Source organism: Microcaecilia unicolor, chromosome 5 (genome assembly GCF_901765095.1).
Source record: "Microcaecilia unicolor chromosome 5, aMicUni1.1, whole genome shotgun sequence".
NCBI lineage: Eukaryota > Metazoa > Chordata > Amphibia > Gymnophiona > Siphonopidae > Microcaecilia > Microcaecilia unicolor.
The window spans coordinates 361,839,002-361,864,216 of NC_044035.1; the positions used below are offsets into that span (position 1 = coordinate 361,839,002).

Consider the following 25,215-nt stretch of genomic DNA (forward strand, 5'->3'; position numbering starts at 1 on the left):
GCGACCCTGGCGGAAGATGAGACGGGCAGCAGAGTTTTGAACCGACTGGAGAGGGGAGAGGTGACTAAGTGGGAGGCCAGCAAGAAGCAGATTGCAGTAGTCTAAACGAGAGGTGACAAGGGTGTGGATGAGGGTTTTGGTAGAGTGCTCGGAAAGAAAGGGGCAGATTTTACGGATGTTGTAAAGAAAGAAAGGACAGGTCTTGGCAATCTGATGGATATGAGCAGAGAAGGAGAGAGAAGAGTCAAAGATGACCCCAAGGTTTCGAGCTGAGGAGACAGGGAGAATGAGAGAGCCATCAACAGAAATAGAAAACGGGGGGAGCGGGGAGGTGGGTTTGGGGGGGGGGGGGGGGAATGAGAAGAACGGTTAAAAAAAAACCTAGGGGAGCAACTGAGAGGGTAAAAACTGTACAACAGGCATGGACGCTGTTCAAAAATACCATCCTGGAAGAAGGATGAACCGGAAGAAGGAACCGTCTGAAAATAACAAGAAGCAGCATAAGGAGTGTCAAAGCAAATGCAAGGTGCAGATAAAGAAGGTCAAGAATTCATTCAATCTCTCCGCTACGTCTTTGTCTTCCTTGATCACCCATTTTACCCCTCGGTCATCTAGCGGCCCAACCGATTCTTTTGCCAGCTTCCTGCTTTTAATATACCGAAAAAAATTTTTGCTATGTTTTTTTGCCTCTAATGCTATCTTTTTTTTGTAATCCCTCTTGGCCTTCTTTATCTGTGCCTTGCATTTGCTTTGACACTCCATATGCTGCTGCTTGTTATTTTCAGACGGTTCCTTCTTCCATTTTCTGAAGGCATTTCTTTTAGCCCTAATAGCTTCCTTCACCTCACTTTTCAACCAGGCCGGCTGTCTTTTGGAGTTCCGTCTTTTCTAATTAGTGGAATATGTTTGGCCTGGGCCTCCAGAATGGTATTTTTGAACAGCGTCCACGCCTGTTGTACAGTTTTTACCCTCTCAGTTGTCCCCCTAAGTTTTTTTTTTTTTTTTTCCCACCGTTCTTCTCATTTTATCATAGTCTCTTTTTTTAAAGTTAAACGCTAACGTATTTGACTTCCTGTGTATAGTTACTTCAAGGTTGATATTAAAACTGATCCTATTATGATCACTGTTATCAAGTGGCCCCAGTACCATAACGTCCCTCACCAGATCATGCGCTCCACTAAGGACCAAGTCTAGAATTTTTCCTTCTCTCGTCGGCTCCTGCACCAGCTGCTCCATAAAGCTGTCCTTGATTTCATCAAGGAATTGTACCTCTCTAGCGTGTCCCGATGTTTTGTTTGTATTCAGTTTTAGAAAATTAGTCTTCATCCACTTACCTACCTGATGGAAACATTTTTGAACAAATATTATATTTAGTAACTATTGAATCTGAAATTGGAAAAATAAGCTGAATGTCATCAGCATAAATAAAATAGGGGCTTCCCAAGTGAACCAAACTAAAATTAAATAAAATAGGTGAAAGTGGGGATCTCTAGGGTAGACTCCCCATAGTAGCTAGAAAACTGACCCCATGTCAGTTTTTTTTCATGGAAGGCAAAACATGACAATTTCAGGAAACATCTACTGGTCAAGGCTGCCTGAAGTCCACTTTTGCTTCTAGTTGTAGTTAAGACAATTGGCTATTTTCTAAACTTGTACAATTCTTTCATTCATCCAATTTGTGAGCTGTTAGTACCTTTTTGGATTTTTTCTAAACGACATTAGATGAATTTAGTAAATGAAATGTTCTCCGTTATACTGATGGGGTTTATTTTTATTATTTTGGATTTAGCTCGCACCTTCTCAGTAGTAGTTGAGTTCCATTCAGGAACGTTAGATATTTGTTTGTCCTCTGGAGGGCTTAAAATATAAGGAGCCCTTTTGCTAAAGGCTTAACGCATGGTAACAGATATTAACATGTGCTAAGTGCCATATGGCCCACAGATATAAACATTTAGTGTGTGCTAATGTCCATTAGCACATGCTAACCTTTAGTAAAAGGGTCCCTAGGTTTGTATCCGAGGCAATGGAGGGTTAAGTGACTTGACCAAGATTTGAACCCCGCTTCCTGTTCTAATCTCTAAACTACACTTAAACTCCATCTGAATGGGAGGTGCCATATTAATATTAATGCTGGTATATCATACTGTTAATTTCTAGAATTTGTGGAGCCTGCTGAGCGTTGTGCTTTGTTTTACTGTCTTCCAGCATTTACAGCAGCATGAAAGCAGTATGGAGGGAGAAACGTGTTACTATCATTGTGTCCTGTGCAATTACTCTACCAAGGCCAAACTGAATTTAATCCAGCACGTGCGTTCGATGAAACACCAACGCAGCGAGAGTCTATGCAAGCTCCAGTGCCTCCAGAAAGGACTGCCTGAAGAAGACGACAACTTCAGACAAATGTTCACCATCCAAAAGTGTTCTTCTGTTGATGCCGGTCAGTGTCCTGTTTCTTATATACAGGGTTGGTTTGTGTGAATTAGAGCTAACAGTCCATGGAATTTGGCTTCTAGCATCTCTCATTTCCCCTCCCTCCAGGGCCAGTTTATCCCCTTTTTTTTCTCATCTCCTCCTTCCCCTACATAGCATCACCTTTTTCTCTGCCAGAGGTACCAATACTGCATCTTGTGATGCCACCTGCATTTGACAGTAGCAGTGCTAAAAACAAAAATAAGAATGAGGTTTTTAAGTAATTCGCTTGTGTTCATGACTATCATGTCCTCACTCTCTATAGTTACAGCTTTCTATTTCCAAGAAGTGGGGATGCAACAGGGCTTTGAACATGGGCATAGTTTGGGGTGGGGGGTGAGGGGCATTGATGCCTCATTTTCTTTATACTGTAGCTATCCAGCATCTCCCTCTCTCCTTCCACCCCCTCCCTCTTGAACAATTAGTGTCCTATGTTGGAAGACCCTTCCACTATTCTCCGTCTTTTCCCTATTTTGTTTCACAAGATGGCCTGTAGTGGGGCATCGCTGCTTCTCTGTGTGACAACCCACTGCAGATGCCTTCACCCTGAAGCTGAGAACCTGCAACCACTATGTTCAGTGTCATTGAACTGAATTCACAGATTTCTTATCTTTATAATTTAAGAGTTCTTCAATCTCAGAGACCCCTGATGCAGGTGTTTGGTCGCTGAAACACGGCCCGTGTTGGGTCTTTCCAGTAAAGAACTCTTCGTTGTCCTGTTTCTGGAGGTCAATGTGTGCTGCTGTTTTTTGTATTCATATTTAACAATGGGCATACACACGTAATCCCCCATTATAATGCGGATTACTGAGTGGTGTTGGGTTTCTCCCTGGAGTCACTTAGGGGAAGGAGACCGCACCTGGAGTATTGTGTTCAGTACTGGTCTCCGTATCTCAAAAAAGATATAGTAGAATTGGAAAAGGTACAGCGAAGGGCGACGAAAATGATAGTGGGGATGGGACGACTTTCCTATGAAGAGAGGCTGAGAAGGCTAGGGCTTTTCAGCTTGGAGAAGAGACGGCTGAGGGGAGATATGATAGAAGTGTATAAAATAATGAGTGGAATGGATCGGGTGGATGTGAAGCGACTGTTCACGCTATCCAAAAATACTAGGACTAGAGGGCATGAGTTGAAGCTACAGTGTGGTAAATTTAAAACGAATCGGAGAAAATTTTTCTTCACCCACTACTACTACTACTACTACTTAACATTTCTAGAGCGCTACTAGGGTTACGCAGCGCTGTACAATTTAACAAAGAGAGACAGTCCCTGCTCAAAGAGCTTACAATCTAATAGACAAGTGAACGGTCGGTCCGATAGGGGCAGTCAAATTGGGGCAGTCTGGATTCACTGAACGGTAAGGGTTAGGTGCCGAACGCAGCATTGAAGAGGTGGGCTTTAAGCAAAGACTTGAAGACGGGCAGGGAGGGGGCTTGGCGTAAGGGTTCAGGAAGGTTGTTCCAAGCATAGGGTGAGGCGAGGCAGAATGAGCGGAGCCTGGAGTTGGCGGTGGTGGAGAAGGGTACTGAGAGGAGGGATTTATCCTGTGAACCCAACGTGTAATTAGACTCTGGAATTCATTGCCGGAGAACGTGGTACGGGCGGTTAGCTTGACGGAGTTTAAAAAGGGGTTAGATAGATTCCTAAAGGACAAGTCCATAGACCGCTATTAAATGGACTGGAAAAATTCCTCATTTTTAGGTATAACTTGTCTGGAATGTTTTTACGTTTGGGGAGCGTGCCAGGTGCCCTTGACCTGGATTGGCCACTGTCGGTGACAGGATGCTGGGCTAGATGGACCTTTGGTCTTTCCCAGTATGGCACTACTTATGTACTTATGTACTTATGTCCCTAGATGGAGGGGGAAGCCCAACCCAGCCCAAGGGGGAGTGTTGTGGAATAAGTTGCAGAGGGAAATGTTTCTAGCAAATGATTGACAGTGGAGGTGGAGTTTGAAGGTACATAAGTAAGGCCATACTGGGAAAAAACCAAGGGTCCATCGAGCCCAGCATCCTGTCCACGACAGCGGCCAATCCAGGCCAAGGGCACCTGGCAAGCTTCCCAAACGTACAAGCATTCTATACATGTTATTCCTGGAATTGTAGATGTTTCCCAAGTCCATTTAGTAGCGGTTTATGGACTTGTCCTTTAGGAAACCGTCCAACCCCTTTTTAAACTCTGCTAAGCTAACCGCCTTCACCACTTTCTCCGGCAACGAATTCCAGAGTTTAATTATACGTTGGGTGAAGAAAACTTTTCTCCGATTTGTTTTAAATTTACTACACTGTAGTTTCATCGCATGCCCCCTAGTCCTAGTATTTTTGGAAAGCGTGAACAGACGCTTCACATCCACCTGTTCCACTCCACTCATTATTTTATATACCTCTATCATGTCTCCCCTCAGCCGTCTCTTCTCCAAGCTGAATAGCCCTAGCCTCCTTAGTCTTTCTTCATAGGGAAGTCGTCCCATCCCCGCTATCATTTTAGTCGCCCTTCGCTGCACCTTTTCCAATTCTACTGTATCTTTCTTGAGATGCGGCAACCAGAATTGAACACAATACTCAAGGTGCGGTCACACCATGGAGCGATACAACGGCATTATAACATCCTCACACCTGTTTTCCATACCTTTCCTAATAATACCCAACATTCTATTCGCTTTCCTATTCGCAGCAGCACACTGAGCAGAAGGTTTCAGCGTATTATCGACGACGACACCCAGATCCCTTTCTTGGTCCGTAACTCCTAACGTGGAACTTTGCATGACGTAGCTATAATTCGGGTTCTTTTTTCCCACATGCATCACCTTGCACTTGATCACATTAAACGTCATCTGCCATTTAGCCGCCCAGTCTCGTAAGATCCTCTTGTAATTTTTCACAATCCTGTCGCGATTTAACAACTTTGAATAACTTTGTGTCATCAGCAAATTTAATTACCTCGCTAGTTACTCCCATCTCTAATTTATAAATATATTAAAAAGCAGCGGTCCTAGCACAGACCCCTGAGGAACCCCACTAACTACCCTTCTCCATTGTGAATACTGACCACTCTGTTTCCTATCCTTCAACCAGTTTTTAATCCACAATAGGACATTTCCTCCTATCCTATGACCCTCCAATTTCCTCTGTAGCCTTTCATATGAGGTACCTTGTCAAACGCTTTTTGAAAATCCAGATAATAATCCAGATAAATGCAGGTAATAAAAGTTCCTGTTTGAGTACATGGTCTTTGGTTGCCTTCACCGCACCAGGACCCTAGGAGGAAAGGGGGTTTCCTTGAAAGGCAAGATAACCTAAGGCTGAATTAATGGGGACTTATTTTCAGCCTGTTCAAGACCCGAGAGTGCAGCTCTGGAGGAGAGGACAGACAAGCAGGTCTAATCCTGGAGGAGTTGCTGGTGACAACCAACGCTGTCAGCTCAACCTTCGATTATATAACTCAAAGGGATGGATGATGGACTGGAGGAGTTGTACATATTTTGCGATTGTTATAAGAAACTGTTCAATTAGTGGATAAGATTGTACCAAACAGTCTTGGATGGACTGAAAACCTCTTAAACCAAATGCTGACACTACATAAGGATTTATTGCCTGTTGCCGAGTTCAGTAAAGTTTTGTATAAAATACAATTCCTTGGAGTGGTGAGTATTCCTTGAGAGAGAGAGAGAGAGAGAGTGAAGAGCCCAGTTTAACATCCTATGCCTTCTGGATTTTTATCTGGCCCCAGCCCGCACATAAGCTTGAATGAGAAAGAGTGAGTTGTGGAAAGTGAAATGATAAAAGGATTTCTGTTTATGGTCCAGGTCGGTATCAGAGTGAGAACTGAGCTGGTCGGTGAGACCTGAGCTACACACGCATAATTTAAATACTTTCCCTGTCAGTTTTTCCATCTCTTCTGAAGTGAGCACAGCTGTTATAAGTGTTTGTTTCAACTGGGACTTAACATGAGAAACTGAGGGGGTTAATGCTCTTAAACCATGTATATTTTTGCCTTCTAAGTGGGGGGAAACATTTCAGCAGCTATGTGGCTTGATTGCTGCCACTTATCTATAGCTTTTTGAAATGTAGTCACTCTGGGCCTTTTGGGCCTGCACTGGTGTCGGCCTGTGTTTTTTCACACGTGTTGAGGCCCCCTTTTACAGCAGAGGGTAAAAGGGAAGTGTCCCTCTCCTGCAGGAAATGGCCATGCGGCAAGTAAAGCACTTGCCACGCAGCCAATTTGGGGGGGGGGGGGGGGGAGCTCTTAACACCACCCAGGCATCTATACCTTTTTTGGCAAAATTATTAGAAGGATTAGTCACACTACAACAATGAATATCTTGACTACCCCACAATACAATCAGGTTTAGATCTTCATACAGTACTGAAACTGTTGTGGTTCCCTTTCAGATAAAGCACGCCAAGTCTTTAGTGAAGGCATTTGATTTTGTAGATTGACATTTTACTATACGCTTTCGAGAAAATAGGAATAACAGGTCATTTATACAGTTGGTTACATGGATTTCTTACAAGATGCTCATATAAGGTCAAAATGAGAGGGTGTCTCTTTCTGATCAATGATGTAATAATCCCTGTGGAGTACCACAGGGCTCACCCATTGTCACTTATATTATTCAACGTGTTCATACACTCTTGACTAACATGTCATGATCCAGGTCTTGGATTTTCTTGATTCCCTTTTCATACTCAATTCAGTCAGAGACTTCTATTATTAAAAGTGCCATCAGTTTGGTGGAAGATTGGATGCTTGCGTATAAACTGAAATTAAATACGGAGAAAAGTACATTTTTACATCTTGATTATAAACCAGTCTCTATCTTTTCCTCAACTTGTATTGAACAATCAAAGCTTAAGATTTCACATATCATAAAAAAGTTTAGGGATTTATCTGGATAGTACTCTGTTGTTAGAATTTCAGGTTAGTTTTTTTAATTGTCATTTTTTTTATTACTGAGAAAACTTTGATACACAAATATTTTGCAGAGAATCAATTTTGTATGTTAGTGCAGGGTCTTTTACTTAGCTAGATTATCGTAACATAATTTATTTGGGTGGTAGTAAAAATACATTTTTAAAAAACTTCAGTCCATTCAAATACTGCAATAAGACTTTTCTTTAAAAAAGGTTCTATAGAATCTCCCACTATTATATCAAACTTGTGGAAGCAAGGATTTTATTTAATTTGGCTTGTTTTTTATTGAAAGTTCTCAATGGAAAAGCTCCTTGCTACTGGTATGATCACTTTGGGCCCTGTTTACTAAGGTGCGCTAGCATTTTTAACGCACGCTAATGCTAGACACCCATACATTCCTATGGGTGTCTGTAGCATCTATAGTACGGCTTAGTAAACAGAGTCCTTTGTTTACTAATTCATGTAAATCACACAGGAATCCCTATTTCTTTCCTCCTCCTTCATTGAGAGACATAAGGAGATTAAAAGTTGTTGGCCTTCCAAGCTGCAAAATTTGGGGAAGAGATTCTCTTTATTTAAGATTCTTCACTTACATATTAATTCTATAGACAAAATGTTGAGACTTTTTTTTTTCAACGAGCTCTGTTAGGTAATGAGAACTGACTTCATCTTTGATCAATTGTAATTTTATTTTCCAGTAATGCGTTTTCTTTGTTAATTTAGAGTTAATTATGACAATGTTATTATTTCCATCTACTTAATTGTATTTCCTAGTAATTTCCAGCTGACAACTGAGAGGTATAGCAGAATATGTTTGTAAGTTGTATTATATTACATGATTCCACATAATTTAAAAAGGATTACATATGTAACCAGGTTCTATGAATTAGGCAAGACCTGGCCTTTTCAGTTTGATTTTACTTAATGATTTGATGTTTGTTCTGATATGTTTAATTTTATGACAGAATTGTTTTTATTTTGTTTTGCTAAATGCGATAGATGTTTTTATTGTTTTAATTCATATTGTTGTAAACTGCTTTGGAGCTTTAACAGGAGGGGCAGTATATAAATCCAGAAATAAATACATGTTTACATTCGGCCCATTTCCTACCATTATCTCCCTGTCAGTCTCAAGGATGCTCAGAATATACTGGCTTTGAGCACCTGCACTGCTATCCATTTCATGTCATGTCATCTTCATTTGAGTCTTTTAAGACCAACACTATATCTAGGACTCTGTTTCCTTTCCATATTGTATTCCTTACTAGTATGAAAAGTAGTGAAGCCGTTGTATAAAACTATCTGGTCTTCTCATGCTCATTGAAGTTCGGGTTTTAACCACGGTCAATACATGCAGATTCCCCAGTGCTGCTGTTTGGACTATAATCTTCTCTCCATGCATGTTACTCCTTGAATTTTAGGTTTATTTAGCCCTTTCTAAAGTTGTATGGACCAGCCACCTCCTAATAGGTGGAATAAATAAACCAAGGCTACGTTTAGAATGAGAAAAGTGATCGTTTATTTACTCAGCAAGAGATCAAGCACAGATAACAAATTGGAATTTCTCATGAGAGTACAGACTTTGCTTATACAAAAGCATTGGCTACATCTGATACTGTGCCTCTAGCTTCCTGGTACAATCACTTTTATACAGATAATTTCAGTTACATATTGTAATATTGTGGTTACAGGTAATTGGCTACATGTTAATTGGTTACATATGACAGGTTCATGGTAGTTACAGGTAATTGGTTGTATGATAATGAAGAGGCCTACACTTTTCGGCAGCACTGTCATCTTCCTGAGGAACTACATTGTTCCCTCTTTCTCCTGAACATCTGTTAACTGTCACTAACTGTCATATTTCTAAACCCCTGTGGTCAGCTATTTTGCACCTGCACCCCTTCCTCATATAGCTTGTGACATTGTGTCTCAATAGATCATGAGCTGTTGACTCACACAGTAGTTCAACTGGAAGTCACATAGAAATGGGCCTTGTCAGTTTTACTGTCATTTCAGAGCCTGAACCAAAGTATGATTTCAGGCTTGCATAGTACCCATAATAGACTATCTGTCTTGCCTGTAATACCACTAGGTTAGTATCCTCTTCATCTGGTAGCCATTTCTTAGCTTTCACTTCCTGTACCAAGATGGCATGAGTGATCCTCTTGAAACTTCATATCACGACACATAATTCTACAACTTCCTTTGCACTGAAAAAAAGTTGTTTATTTGTATATTAATACCTCTTAGGTGTTTAAATGCCTGTATCATACACCCCCTCCCCTTATGACATCTCACATCTCCTTTCTATATACACATGTTGGTCTTTATGTTTTTGGTGTAGCTAGTTTCTGAAGCAGCTTGTGAACTTGGATCTCTGGGTTCTAAGAACAGTAATGTATTGAAAACCTGTCAGATAGATAAGTTAACACTTAGTGCTCTTTTCAAGTCTTATGTTGTCTTCATTTTGTTTTGCTGTTCATGATGTGGTACTAGATGTAATCTGCCACATTGCTAGAGTAAATTAGGTATTCACCTGGTGCTTACTGAGGAATACAATTCGAAATACTAATAAAGCAAGCTGAACAAAGTGCCGTTGTACTGCGTTATATTGCATTATAGCTGCAGAGGAAAAGACTTCAGAGCTCCGCATTCACTTTTGATTTTAGCAGTGTGAAAGCTTCGCTATCCAGAATTCACAGCTTGAAAGCAAGTTTCTGAAATATGAACTTCTGGTGAGCTGCTTCATAAGTCGAAGAACCTCTGGCTTACTTACATATTTTTCCATTTTCAAATATCTTATCAAATCTATTCTGTTGTAATTTATCCTTGATCCAACTCAAGGTTCTTATCTTTTTACTAGCTTGAACTGTTGGGTATGCTCTACAGTGAGCCCCTGTTTCGCCAGTGTTTCCTTAGGAGCGTTACCCCCCCCCCCCCCTGTGTTTCTCTGCAAGTACCTATAAGAAAATACAACAAAATAATCTTAAGTAATAAACAGGAGAGATAGGAAAGTCGATGGAAAAGCTTTAAACTCTATTTTTTTCCTACCTGATGTTGTGCTCAGTCAGATTTCTACAAGGACTGATATTAACAAAATGGCGCTCTGTTTTTAAACGGACGCCGTCAAGCGCCTCCAATCATTGTCCCATCTAAGACTTAAAGGGACCTACTCCTCTGGTCTATTATCTGTTCTACATTAATTTTACAATGAAAAAGTTACCTGAAGTCTTTTTCCTCTGCAGCTATAACGCAATGTAATGCAGTACAACTGCATTTTGGAGAGTTCAGCTTGCTTTATGTGTAGGAGTAGCCTAGTGGTTAGTGCAGTGGACTTTGATCCTGGGGAACTGAGTTCGATTCTCACTGCAGCTCCTTGTGACTCTGGGCAAGTCACTTAACCCTCCATTGCCCCTGGTACAAAATAAGTACCTGTATATACTATGTAAACCACTTTGAATGTAGTTGCAAAAACCTCAGAAAGGCGGTATATCAAGTCCCCTTTCCCTTTATTAGTATGTAGATTAAATTAGAACAGACTGTCTTTTGTGTATGGTGTACAGCGCTGCGTATGCCTTGCATCGCTATAGAAATAAGTAGTAGTAGTAGGACAAGTCTTATAAGTTTTGAGTGATTTTGGGCAAGTCTCTTTCCTTCTGCCTGCAGATTAGGAATTTATGGCATTGATATCGCCTTACCCATCTCGTAGACCCTGCATTCTTATTTAGATCTGTGCTTAAAACCTACAGCAACAATAATGTTTCTAGGCTGTTCTATGGAACATGCATTGCCAATAGACTCTTGGTAGTGTCCCAGTATTTTCCGTGATTTCATTCTTCTCTGTGAAATGTTTTCTTTTTGGTATCTTTGGAGGTCCTTCCAAGATCAGCGAGATCTCGGAATAAAAGAAAAATAAGTTCTCTGCTTTAGTTAGAAAGTCTGGCTAATTGTAAATCAATGAGTCTTAAAGTGCTGCATTGATCTGCAGGTAGGAGTCTGAAAGGAGAAGCAGTAATTAGCCCTCATGGATGCAGTGTTTTCCTCCGAAGCTACGGGCAAAAAGAAAAAAAAAAACTACTACTTTAAGATAACACTGGGGAATCTGAATAATTAGTGTGAAAAGTAGTTCTGTTGATGTTGACTTCTTAGCTGAATTTTATCAGTGAACCCATATTTTTGTCTCTTAGTTCTGTGCTAGTCATTTATTTTATTTAAAAAAAAAACAAACCAAAACTTTTATTTCACGCTACCCAAATGTCCTTGGCGGATAACAACATATACATAATATAAAACCAACAATATACAGTGATTTCATACGTAAGTCTCATCTATATTCTTCACAATACATTAATGCCTCATCACCTACCAATGCATTTAATACTCTGGATACATATTTTCTATCCACTTAACTAAGTTCTCTCATCTCACCATATGCTTGTATCTTACTGTGCTTGGGCTGCACAAACACACAGGATGAATCAGCCAAACAAGTGAGTGACGTCATCTGACAATACTAACTTTGAGCTTGATTTAGTGAACCATTTATTTTGGTATACCTGGGGCCTTCAGAAGCTCTCCCTCCCCCCTTATTGGTAAAATATGTCTGGCACAGACACCACCAGAAATGTTGGTGCTTCAGGGACTAAGCCAAAATGTCCCTCTGCACCAAAATATACCAAAAAGCAAACCATATCAAAGGCTATAAGGTGAAGTATTTTCAGTTCTTGCCATCAAACTGCTGTCCACCTCCTAAGTCATGGGAGAAAAATAAGAAAAGTGCCCTGCAAAAAAAAGAAGGGAAATGCCACTCGACCCTATAAAATGATTAATTCTCAAGAAGAACTGGGGCATTGCACAGGCTACCTCTTTCGAAGGATGAATGCCTCAAAGAAAAGAAAAGGTCACAGGTTTAGGTACAGAAGGCAGTCATTACACAGCTTACGCTTCTGGCTCACAACCAACCGCCTACAATGTACAAAGCTACGCAGAAAGACTACACAGAAGATAGCTTTAAAGACCAGAACAATTCGGCACAGAAAGATACAACATAACAGCTGCATACAGGGCACGGATCCCATCCTCCCTAAGCCTTCCTAATTTTACCTCTCAAAGGAGGCAATGAGTTAAATGCTTTGAAGAATTCGACAGAACGATTTTTGTTGATATACCAAACCACCTTAATTTACTGAAAGTGGTAGAATCAGTGTTGGAGGTGTTTCAGTAACAGCCTATATCAAAACCTAAGGGAGGTACCTTGTGTTAAAGTAAAAGTGCCTCAGTGAGTCTTAAAGTGGGCTTTGCTTGATTCATAACTGCAATCTGCTCCTTAGCTGGCACCCAAGCTTTTTCTGCTTTTGGCCCTCGATGACCGCATCTGGGCCTTCCTCTCTGAGCTGCTGGATGGCCTTATGCAATGGTGTGCATCAGTACCAGGGGAAGATGAGACGGGCAGCAGAGTTTTGAACCGATTGGAGAAGGGAGAGGTGACTAAGTGGGAGGCCAGCAAGAAGCAGATTGCAGTAGTCTAAACGAGAGGTGACAAGGGTGTGGATGAGGGTTTTGGTAGAGTGCTCTGAAAGAAAGGGGCGGATTTTACGGATGTTGTAAAGAAAGAAACAACAGGTCTTGGCAATCTGCTGGATATGAGCAGAGAAGGAGAGAGAAGAGTCAAAGATGACCCCAAGGTTTCGAGCTGAGGAGAAAGGGAGAATGAGAGAGCCATCAACAGAAATAGAAAACAGGGGGAGCGGGGAGGTGGGTTTGGGGGGGAAAATGAGAAGCTCGGTTTTGGTCATATTTAATTTCAGGTGGCGTTGAGACATCCAGACAGCAATGTCAGACAAGCACGCTGAAACTTTGGTTTGGATGCAAGGTGAGATATCAGGGGTAGAAAGGTAGATTTGGGAGTCATCAGCATAGAGATGGTAGGAAAAGCCATGGGATGAGATTAATGAGCCAAGGGAAGAAGTGTAGATAAAAAAGAGGAGGGGACCAAGAACAGAACCCTGAGGTACGCCGACAGGCAGAGGGATAGAAGTAGAAGAGGATCCACCAGAGTGAACACTAAAGGTGCGGAGGGAGAGGTAGGAAGAGAACCAGGAAAGGACAGAGCCCTGGAATCCAAGTGAGGACAGGGTATCGAGAAGTATGCTGTGATCGACAGTGTCAAAAGCAGCGGAAAGATCAAGAAGAATGAGGATGGAATATTGACCTCTGGATTTAGCCAGTAATAGGTCATTGGAGACTTTAGTAAGCGCAGTTTCGGTTGAGTGGAGAGGGCGAAAACCAGATTGTAATGGGTCAAGAATAGCATGTGAGGAGAGAAAATCAAGGCAGCGGCGGTGAACAGCACGCTCAAGTAATTTGGAGAGAAAAGGAAGGAGGGAGATGGCTCATGTTTGATCTGTGCTTACTGTACACCGCCTTGAGTGAATTCCTTCAAAAAGGTGGTAAATAAATCCTAATAAATAAAAGGGTTATATTTAGCAACAAAATTCAAACACAATAATTTCTCTGTTTTTTAGCATTATGAGCTCTGCATCTCCTCTGGTTGAATTCTTTTCCAGAAGAAATTTCACTGTTTGCCATCTCTGCTGCTTCCCCCCTTCCCCTTCTCCCCCCACATATGATCAACTGTTTCATTCTCTCATGCATCATACCCCCTTCCAAAGGAGTTGAGGAGTGGCCTAGTGGTTAGAGTGGTGGACTTTGGTCCTGGGGAACTGGGTCCGATTCCCACTGTAGGCACAGGCAGCTCCTTGTGACTCTGGGCAAGTCACTTAACCCTCCATTGCCCCAGGTACAAATAAGTGCCTATATATAATATGTAAGCCGCATTGAACCTGCTATGAGTGGGAAAGCGCGGGGTACAAATGTAATAAAAATAAAATACTAACCACCTTCACATCCTTACTCCCACACTAATCTTCCCACAATATATATCACTCCATCTCCATTTCTGTCATCTTTTTAGCAGACCTCTATAAAAATTAGGACCATAAGGTTTTATTCACACACGTAAAGAAAAAAAAAAAGAAAAGCAAGTTGGTAAGGCAAGACTTCTCTTGGCTGAATCCATGTTGACTCTGTCCCATTAAGCCATGTTGTCTATGTGGTCAGTGATTTTATTCTTTAAAATAGTTTCCACTATTTTGCCCGGCACTAACGTCAGGCTTACTGGTCTGTAATTTCCCAGATCACACCTGGATACAATAGGTGCTACATTGTCACCCTCCAATCTTCATTGCTTTTAACGACAGGTTACACATCACTAACAGCAGGTCTGCAATTTCATATTTGTTCTTCCAGTACCCTGGGGTGTATACCATCCAGTCCAGGTGATTTACTACTCTTTAATTTGTTGATCTGGCTCACTACACCTTCCAGGCTCTCTGAGACTTTTCAGTTCCTCTGCATGTCACTCTTGAAAACCATCTCTGGTACAGGCAGATCTTTTACATCTTCTTTAGTAAAGACCAAGGCAAATAATTAATTCAGTCTCTTCTATGGCCCTCTCTTCCATGAGTGCCCTTCACTCCTTGATGACCTAACGGTCCCACACAGCTTTCTGCTTCTGCTAAACCTGAAAAATTACCTCTGAGACAAGTTTCTCTTCGTATTCTCTTGTGGCCTTCTTTATCAATGCTTTGCATCTAACTTGCCAGTGCTTATGTTGCTGCTTGTTTTCTTCATTGGGATCTTTTTTCCATATTCTGAAAGATGTTCTTTTATACCCTCTCTCATTTTTCCCTTTAACCATGCTGGCTGCTGTTAGCTCTTCTTTCCACCTTTATTAATACGTTGCATACCTCTGGTCTCGACTTCCAAAATGGTATTTTTTAACAACGGCCTTGCCCAATTTAAAGTTCTAACCTTTGCACCTGACCATTTTGTTTCTAACCATTGTCTTCATTTCTTCATAGTTACCCTTTAGAAAATTAAATGCTGTTACAGTAGATTTCTTTAGAGACTGCACTCAAGTCAAATTTGATCATGTTATGATCACCGTTTCCCAGTAGAACCAACACCATTACATCTTCCTGCATTCCACTAAGAACTAGATCTAAAAAAGCTCTCCCTCTTGTTGGTTCCTGGACCAGTTGCTCCAATAAGCAGTCATTTATTACATCTAGGAATTTTACCTCCCTAGCATTCCCTGATGTGGCATTTAATCAGTCAATATTGGGATAATTGGAATTGCCCATTATTATACTGTTGTCAAATTTGCTAGCTTTTCCAATTTCAGTTAGCATATTTTCATCTGTTGGATCGTTCTGGCCTGGTGGACTGTAGTTATAGCCGTATGTGTATATTCTTTCCCTTCACACACCTGCATAAGGATTCCACGTTGCTGTCTCATGCAGAATTATTATTTTGTTTGACCCAATTCCCTCTTTAACATACAGTGCAACTCCTCCCCACCCCCACCCCTGTCCAGTTTTAGCCACCTTATCTATTAAATATAATTTATGCCCTGGTAATAGTGTCTCTTTGATTGTCCTCCTTCCACCACGTCTCTGAGATACCTCTTATATCTACCTCTTCATTTAGAGCTTTATACTCTGTCTCCCATCTTATTGTTTAGGCTTCTAGTATTTGTATACAGACACTTCAAAGTATGCTTCTTCCTTGCATTTCCAAGCTGCTTAGAAGTTGACTGGGATAATTTGCAACCTTTGCTCAGTTCTCCCTCCTGGCTTTCTTTCACCTTTGTTGAATCTTCTCTATTGGGATTCCCTAAATGTCCTGTTATAATGGTATCCTTCAAGAATACCTCACTCCGAACCATCTGCGCCTAAGCAAACTGTCGTGCTCCCCCCCCCCCCCCCCAGTTCTAATTTAAAAGCTGCTCTATCTCCTTTTTAAATTTTAGTGCTAGCATCCTGGTTCCATCCCAGTTAAGGTGAAGTCCATCCTTTTGAAATAGACTCCCCCTTCCGCAGAATGTTGCCCAGTTCCTAACATTTAAATTCTTCCTCCTGCAGCATCATCTCATCCATGCATTGAAACTCTGGCGCTCTGCCTACCTCATGGGTCTTGCACGTGGAACGGGGTTTACTTCTGAAAATGGTACCCTGGAGGTTTTTATTTATTTATTTATTGCATTTGTATCCCACAATTTCCCACCTTTTTGCAGGCTCAATGTAGCTTACAATGTATCATTCTTGGTCGTATATAGATTAGAAAATAGACACTTGGTGTTACATAAAGACCTTGAGTATCATAGTAGAAGTTTAAAACAAGCAGATATTATGAAAACAATTCTTGAGTAGGAGGAGATGTGTACAATTACATTTGTTGATCTTTGTGGTATGCCTTGTTAAAGAGATGGGTCTTCAGAAATTTACGAAAGTTAGTTAGTTCATATATCGTTTTTAGGTTGCGCGGCAATGCGTTCCATAGCTGGGCACTCAGGTAGGAAAAGTTTGCTGCATGCATTGTCTTGTATTTTAGACCTTTACAGCTGGGGAAATGAAGATTAAGGAATGTACGGGATGATCTTTTGGCATTCCTGGTCGGTAAGTCTATAAGGTCTGACATGTAGGCTGGGGCATCTCCGTGGATGATTTTATGAACTAAGGTACATATCTTGAACATGATGCGTTATTTAAGTGGGAGCCAATGTAACTTTTCACGTAGGTTCTGGATTTTAGCTTTCTACCCAAGAGCCTACATTTGTTATCAAGAACCTCCCTCCCGCACTTTTCCTATGCTCTTGGTACCCACATTGTACCAAGATGACATGCTCCTCCCATCACTTTATCTAGGTGATGCATGAGTTTCTGCGACCTTCACATCAAGCAGGCAAGTAACCAAGCAATGTACATGTCTAATGATTGAATCTCCAATTAATATGGCCGTTCTAACCCTTCCCTCCTGGTAGAAGCTCCTGGAGACAAATCCTTGATGTGAGAGGATATTGCATTCCGGGGGGGGGGGGGGGGGGGGGGCAGGTCAGGTCTTGGCTACAGGATCACTTCCTTCCTCTACAAGGTGATGCTGTCCCTTCAGGTGACCTTTCTTCTCCATGGTAGCAGACATTGCCAGACTGGAGGTGAGACTTCTCTACTATGTCCCTGTAGGCCTTGTCTTATAATTATATGCCCTGTCTGCCTCAGCTCCTCCAAGTCTACTACTGCAGCCTCCAGGGATTGTACCCATTCTCTGAGTGCTAGTAGCTCCGAATACCAAGTACACACATATGACCTCACAACTGGGTGATAATCAAACATAAGACACTTGGTGCACAAAAACTGGATAGCCCCACCTCGCTGCTGGACTGCTGTCTGCATCTTATAACTGATAATTTCATAACTAAGTTGCTAATGGAGTAGGAATTTGTAGACTGAAATCTCTTACAATTAGTTATATTCTAAACTACGCTAACATTTAGGTTTGTTTGTTTTTTTAAATTATTTGTATTGTTGTTAGTATGTTCTCCTCTATTGGCCAAAATAGACTATTTCTGAGCTAATTACTGGCTGATAGAGATGCCATAATTAACTTTCTAGTCTTCTAATTGGTTCAAGCGCCTTTAAATCAGAGATCAGGCCAAGGGTGGGTGGGAGAGAATTGAACTCTAAACTGAGGTTTCCTGTGACTGTCAGCTCAGCTCTAAACTGATGCAATGATAAACTCAAGAATAGTCTCTTAGAGACTTTACATGCTAAACAAGCAAGCAAACAAAAAAAAAAACAATAGTCCTTAAACTGCCTTTATGAAATAAGCACAGTAACGTAAAAATAAAGACACGTTGATTATTTAACTCTTAAGTCTACCTCCCCCCAAGTTTAAAAGCAATTTCCCAGCAAATAACTTATTAATGAAGTTCTGTCCTGCTCTGGAAGTCCTCTCACAGCACTTGGGGATCACTCCTGCCACGACTATGTCCCTAGACTGCCAGGAATTATAGGCTTGAGGGGTAAAGCAACTCTTGGTCAGAGTGGGGGAGGGAGACAGGACAAAACACTAATTTTCAGCTTATACCAAAAACACACAGTCAGTTTGGATCAAAACTGGAACTCATCACCAAAACTGAAATTCAGTTGGCCTCTAGTAAAAGGTGATGGTAATTATGAGTAATGGCCACAGTTTTTAATTTTCTGTTTTTGTTTTTAATGTATTTTCTTCTGTTGTGGATTTATATATTTTGTGATATTTGTTACCTATTTTTTAAAATTTATGTATTATTTAGTTTAGGATTTTATTTTGTGTTTAGTTTGTAGTCATTTGGAGTGGAGGAGTGGCCTAGTGGTTAGGGTGGCGGACTTTGGTCCTGGGGAACTAAGGAACTGAGTTTGATTCCCACTTCAGGCACAGGCAGCACCTTGTGACTCTGGGCAAGTCACTTAACCCTCCATTGCCCCATGTAAGCCCCGTTGAGCCTGCCATGAGTGGGAAAGCGTGGGGTACAAATGTAACAAAAATAAAATAAATAAAAAATATTATGTTTTGATTATGTATTATGTTACCTGTATTAAATTGTAGAAATATCAGGCACTAAGTTTTTTTTTAATAAATAAAGAATGGAGAATGTTGTAACATAGTGAAATTGTGGAGAATTCTGTTTTCTTTTTCTTTAAACAGGATTCTCCAAAAAATATCTACTTCAGATAGATAAATAATACACTTAGTTCATTCACTCCCCCTAACACAAAGAAAAATAGTGCACCCCCTCAGCACAGAGACAGATTTAAGTAAACTCCTCTGTCAACTACATTTGTCATGCTCTTGAACTATGCCTGCTTTAACCTGCCTAGGTAAAGTCACCAAGTACTTTGCACCTGCTTTTTGCTGACTATAGTGTGTAAAATAGCGTAATAAGATTTCAAAAGCCCAGGTATGTGCTGAATATCAAGATGACTTCAGAGTGTAATGGAAGCCTGCACATAGAAGGACAATTCACAGAGACTTTGGAAATTGCCCATAATATATATTTTTAAAAACCCCAGGCAGAATAATTGTTGGGGTTTTTCTTTTTCATTTTTGATAGCTTAAAGATATATATAAAATTTTCAAAGGGGAACCTAAGATCCCCAAACATTCTTGGAAATCAGTCTGTCTGTCTTTTCAAGCATTTCACCGCTTTCTTGACATGACTTGTCTCACAGTTTCGAAACAGCAAACAGTAGCTACTAGCCATGAATTGATTGAACTAATTGGTATGCCAATAAGAAAGCTTGTTACATGTGCTATTGGTTAGGAGGCCGCCTAACAAGTCCCGCTGATCAATGCAAGCAATAAAGATTTCATCCATTAATGAGCAACAAGTAATTAACATTATCAACCAATTAGTCTCTGTAGCTAGCGTGCTGGTTAGAGCTGTTCATGGGAAGACCTTTAACATATGATAAGAGAGCAGAGATACAGAGCACTGACTCATTAGAATTTTTAACTATGCTGAAATAGTTAATTCAAACTACAAATTCTCCTTAAAAGCACCAATTCAAACACTACTTTTAAAGATGATAGCTATAAAGCAAAATCTTCTGTGCTTTCACTAACACTATAATAATAGCCATGTTGGGTCAGACGAAAGCTCCATCAAGCCCAGTATCTTATTACACAGTAGCCAAATCCAGGATACCAAAAGGTAGCAAAATTCCATGCTGCTTATCTCCAGGGATCAGCAGTAGCGTCTAACAAAACAAGTAGAATGTTAGGTATTATTAGTAAAGGAATGGAAAACAAAAATAAGGACATTATAATGCCTTTGTATCGTTCCTTGGTGCAACCACACCTCGAATACTGTGTGCAATTCTGGTCATCGCATCTCAAAAAAGATATAGTGGAATTAGAAAAGGTACAGAGAAGAGCGATGAAAATGATAAAGGGGATGGGATGACTTCCCAATGAGGAAAGACTAATGTGGCTACGGTTCTTCAGCTTGGAGAAAAAGACAGCTGAGAGGAGATATGATAGAGGTCTATAAAATAATGAGTGGAGTGGAACAGGTAGATGTGAATCACTTATTTACTCTTAGGGCAAGTGATGAAGCTACAAAACAAAGTAGTAAATTTAAAACCGAATATTTCTTCACTGAACATGTAATTACACTAGAATTCATTGCCAGAGAATGTAGTAAAAGTAGTTAGTTTTGCGGGGTTTAAAAAAGGTTTTGATAACTTCCTAAAAGAAAAGTCCATAAGCCATTGTTAAGATGGACTTGTGAAAAAAATCCACTGTTTATTTCTAGGATAAGCAGTATAATGTATTGTACTACTTTGGGATCTTGCCCAGGTACTTGTAACCTGGATTGGCCACTGTAGGAAACAAGATGCGGGGCTTGATGGACCTTCAGTCTCTCCCAGTATGGCAATGCTTATGTTCTTATAGTTTTGTCATCTGCAAATTTAATCACCTCACTCGTTCCGATTCCATGTCATTTATAAATACGTTAAATAGCACTGGTCCCAGTACTGATCCCTGCAGCCCTCCACTGTTCACCCTCTATTGAGAGAAATGACCATTTAACCCTACCCTCTGTTTTCTGTCCAATAACTAATTCCTAATCCACACGAGAACCTTGCCTCCTATCCCATATCTTTAAATTTCTCAGGAGTCTCTCATGAGGAACTTTATTATAAGCTTTCTGAAAATCTAGATACACCACATCAACCGGCTCACCATTATCCACATGTTTATTCACACCTTCAAAGAAATGAAGCACATTGGTAAGGCAACACTTCCCTTGGCTAAACTCATGCTGACTCTGTCCCATTAAACCATGTTTGTCTACATGTTCTGTAATTTTATTCTTTATAATATTTTCTACTATTCTGCCTGGCACTGATGGGCTTACCAGTCTGTAATTTCCCGGATCACCCCTGGAACCTTTTTTAAAAATCGGCATCACATTGGCCACCCTTCAATCTTCAGGTACTATGGACGATTTTAAAGACAGGTTACATATTACTAACAGCAGATCAGCAATTTCAGGCATGAGTTCTTTGAGTACCCTTAGATGTATGCCATCCAGACCAGGTGATTTACTGCTCCTTAATTTGTCAGTTTGGCTCAGTACATCTTCAAAGTTCATCAAGATTTCTTTCAGTTCCTCTGCATCATCACCCTTAAAAACCATTTGCAGTACAGGCAAATCTCTTGATTTTCTTCCGTAAAACCAGAAGCAAAGAATTCATTCACTTTCTCCGCTTTGGCTTTGACCCTCCCTGAGTGCCCCCTTTGCTCCTTCTTGATCTAATGGTCTCACAGATTCCCTTGCAGGTTTTCTGCTTCTGATATAGCTGAAAAAGTTGTTACTGTGAGTTTTAGCCTGTGTGGCAAGTTTCTCTTCATATTCTCTTCTAGCCTTCTTTATTAATGCTTTGCATCTGACTTGCCAGTGTTTTTTTTTTTTTTTTAATTTTCTTCATTTGGGTCTTTTTTCCATTCTTTGAAGGACAATCTTTTGGCTGTAATGGCCTCTTTTACTTCACCTTTTAACCATGCTGGTTGTCATTTTCTCTTCTTTCCACCTTAGCAAATATGTGGCATACATCTGGTCTGGGCTTCCAGGATGATATTTTTGAATAACGTCCATTCCTGATTTGGTGTGGTAGACTCTGGTCCTGGGGAGCTGAGGAACAGAGTTCGATTCCCACTTCAGGCACAGGCAGCTCCTTGTGACTCTGGGCAAGTCACTTAACCCTCCATTGCCCCATGTAAGCCGCATTGAGCCTGCCATGAGTGGGAAAGCGCGGGGTACAAATGTAACAAAAAATAAAAAGTGTCCTAACTTTAGCAGCCGATTCTTTTAGCTCCTATTTAACCATTTTCCTCATTTTATTATAGTCACCCTTTCGAAAATTAAATCTAGCTACAATAGATTTCCTTTGCGGGTTCATCCCAGATAGTAACTCAAACTTGATCATGTTATGATCACTGTTCCTAGGGAACCCAACACCACAACTTCTCGCACTATGCCCTGCATGCCACGAAGGACCAGATCTAAAATGGCTCCCCCTCTCATCTGTTCCTGGACTAGTTGCTCCAAGAAGTAGTCGTTTAGTACATCTAGAAACTTTATCTCCCTGGCAGTCCCTGATGTAACATTTATCCAGTCAACACTGGGGTAATTGAAATCACCCATTATTATAGTGTTGCCCAATTTGCCAGCTTTCCTAATCTCTGTAAACATATCTTCATCTGTAGGTTCACTCTGTCCCGGTGGACAGTAGTACAGCCCTACAAGAGTACGCCTTCCCTTCACACATGGAATTTCTACCCATAATGATTCCACGCTGCTATCAGTTTCATGTGGAATGTTAATTTGGCTCAATTTCTTCTTTAAAATATAGCACAACCCCCCTCCAGTTTAATCCTCTCATCATTGTAATACAATTTGTACCCTGTTAACACAATGTCCCATTGATTGTCCTCTTTCCAATAAAAAAGTTATCTTATTTTCTTTTCCATGTTTTATTTTGTTTTAGTTCTATTGATTACCTTTAAAAGTGGACTAACATGGCTACCACACCTCTCTACACCAAGTCCCTGAAATGTCTACCTCATTTAGTGCTTTCTGTTCCTATGAAGCCTCTTCCCTCCCCGTGACCCTGATCCTTCCTCCCTCCCACCCCATATGTCAGGGCCAACTGAGGTCCCCCTCCCCAGGCCTAATTTGTATGTACCTTGTGCTCTAGTGGTGTCATATGGGCAGTAGCAATGCCCACACACTGCTGCCCATTGTGGCAGCCAGTGTAAAATGGCTGCCATGACCTCTAGCAGCAGTCTTACTGCTTTAACTGCCAAATAGTGGACATCAAACTTTTACGGGCTGGAGAAAATTGGAGATTTGGTTCCAGGGACTGCTCCTGAAGAAGGTGCTATCGAAACGGAGACTCTGTTGAGCTGTGGATATTTAAGATAAGTATCAGTCCTTGTTGTGGAAAAGCTGTTTAAATATCAATTAAGTGGCATCCCCTTGAGGGATAAAACATTGAGACTATTTTCAATTGTTACAGGATTGTTGGAACTTTATAATTTATTTCTTCATTTCTGTGTCTGTGGGGTGATTTTTGGCCATTTTTAGCCTCACCCCCATTTTCTTATTGGGTTTTTCAGCATTCTTCTCCTTTCCCTCGCAGCACCTTATGCCTGGAATGGACTTCCTGAGCCTGTACGCCTAGCTCCATCTCTACCTGTTTTCAAATCTATGCTGCTTTTGGCTCCTAACCACTACTCAATTCCCCTTTCCTTGTTCCTTCTCACCCAGTACTTTCCTCGCCCTTAATTGTCTTGTCTGTCTGTATTTTTACATTGTAAGCTCTATCGAGCAGGGACTGTCTCTTTGTGTCAGGTGTTCAGCGCTGCGTGCGTCTGGTAGCACTATACAAATGTTAATAATAATACATACCCAAGCATCCTTCTATCTTTCGCTGTCACTTTTTCTGCCTGTTTGGCCACCTTAAAATCATCACATACGGTCACACCCAAGCCCCACTCCTATGTCATACAGCATCCCACCATGCATGCACAGGTGCCTTCCCTCCCAACGTGCATGCATGGAACCAGCATTTCTTTATTTTTCCACAGAGGAGAGGTGTCATGTTTGTGGTTTCTCCTCAGCGTGGGTAACTTTGACTTTCTTGTGCCTTCCTTTGTTTGTTTTCTTTTACCCTATTTACTTATTTTTGTTTTTTAATCCCCTTAGTGTCCCTAGTGCTTTTTTGCTTAGGTTTGTTTTCTTCATTTTTGTCTCCAGAGGGGGCTCCCTTAGGCCTGAGCTCCAGCCGGGTTGCATCGAACGTTTTAGGGGGTGAGTGGCCTTTTTTTCTCCCTCACCATTAAGCCATTTGATTTGGCATCAGCTTGTTTTCCCTTCCATATCCCAGAAGGTTCCCAGTGGATTCAAATGCTGTTCCCAATGCAAGTGGGTAATCTCTGGGGAATAATCCCCATAACTGGTGTCTCCAGTGCTTGGGACCAGACCATGATGCTCATTCCTGTGTCTTTTGCCTGCACATGCAAGAGAGGAGCCAGAAAGATCCAATAAAAGTGTATTTTTGGTATCAAGACTGGTCCATCGACGTCGGCATCAGAAGTGTCGGCCCTGATAACTGCAGTGGCTCATTTCGACACTGGGCATGCACCGGCATCAAGGTGGTCTCCCCCTGCCTTAATGTTGTCCACTTTGTTAGGGCTCCAGGACCAATCTGTATCAGAGCTGACACTGAGGCAAGCAGTAAGGATTCAATGTCATCCTCATCGGTACCACTGGACTCTAATGTTCAACACTGAGGAGCTACTAGCGTTCATAATCAACTATCCCACCTACAACCTGTACAGCAATTAGAATTTATTGAAGCCCTGCTTTACATGGTACAGGCTCGGGGCTACCTCCCGCAGGTACGGGCAGATGCTCTAGTTGCCATTGCCAATCAGATCTGCGGCAGCCAGCAGGTTACAGCTCAGCAGATATTGAGGCTGCTAGGCGATATGGCGACAGTTCACATGACACTCATGGCACACCTGCATTTGAAAGCAGCCCAGTGGACCCTAGCTTCCCAGTGGTCTCAGGCCAGAGGGAACCTGGTGGATATCATCCACATCCCTCTCAAATTGACTTGATCGCTCCTCTGGTGGACCATTCACTCCAATTTGACCCTGGAAATACCATTCCAAATTCTTCCAGCTCAGAAGGTTGTAACCACGGTTGCATCAACCTGAAGTAGGGAGCCCATGTAAATGGAATTCACACCTAGGGGATTTGGTCTGCCTAGGAAACCTCATTGCATATCAATTTCCTGGAGCTTCGGGCAATTTAAAATGTTCTAAAGGCTTTCAGAGGTTGTCTGATGAGCCAAATCCTAATTCAAACAGACAACC

The 25,215-nt window shown here is 41.2% G+C and overlaps 1 protein-coding gene across 1 annotated transcript in view; it reads left to right on the plus strand.

Moving 5' to 3' along the window:
- The window catches only part of ZFHX3 (zinc finger homeobox 3), a 481,419-nt gene that overhangs the window by 269,968 nt on the left and 186,236 nt on the right, over positions 1-25,215 (plus strand). The window contains 1 exon segment of the mRNA XM_030204671.1: positions 2,206-2,437. Within this exon segment, the coding sequence (XP_030060531.1) occupies positions 2,206-2,437 (232 nt within the window).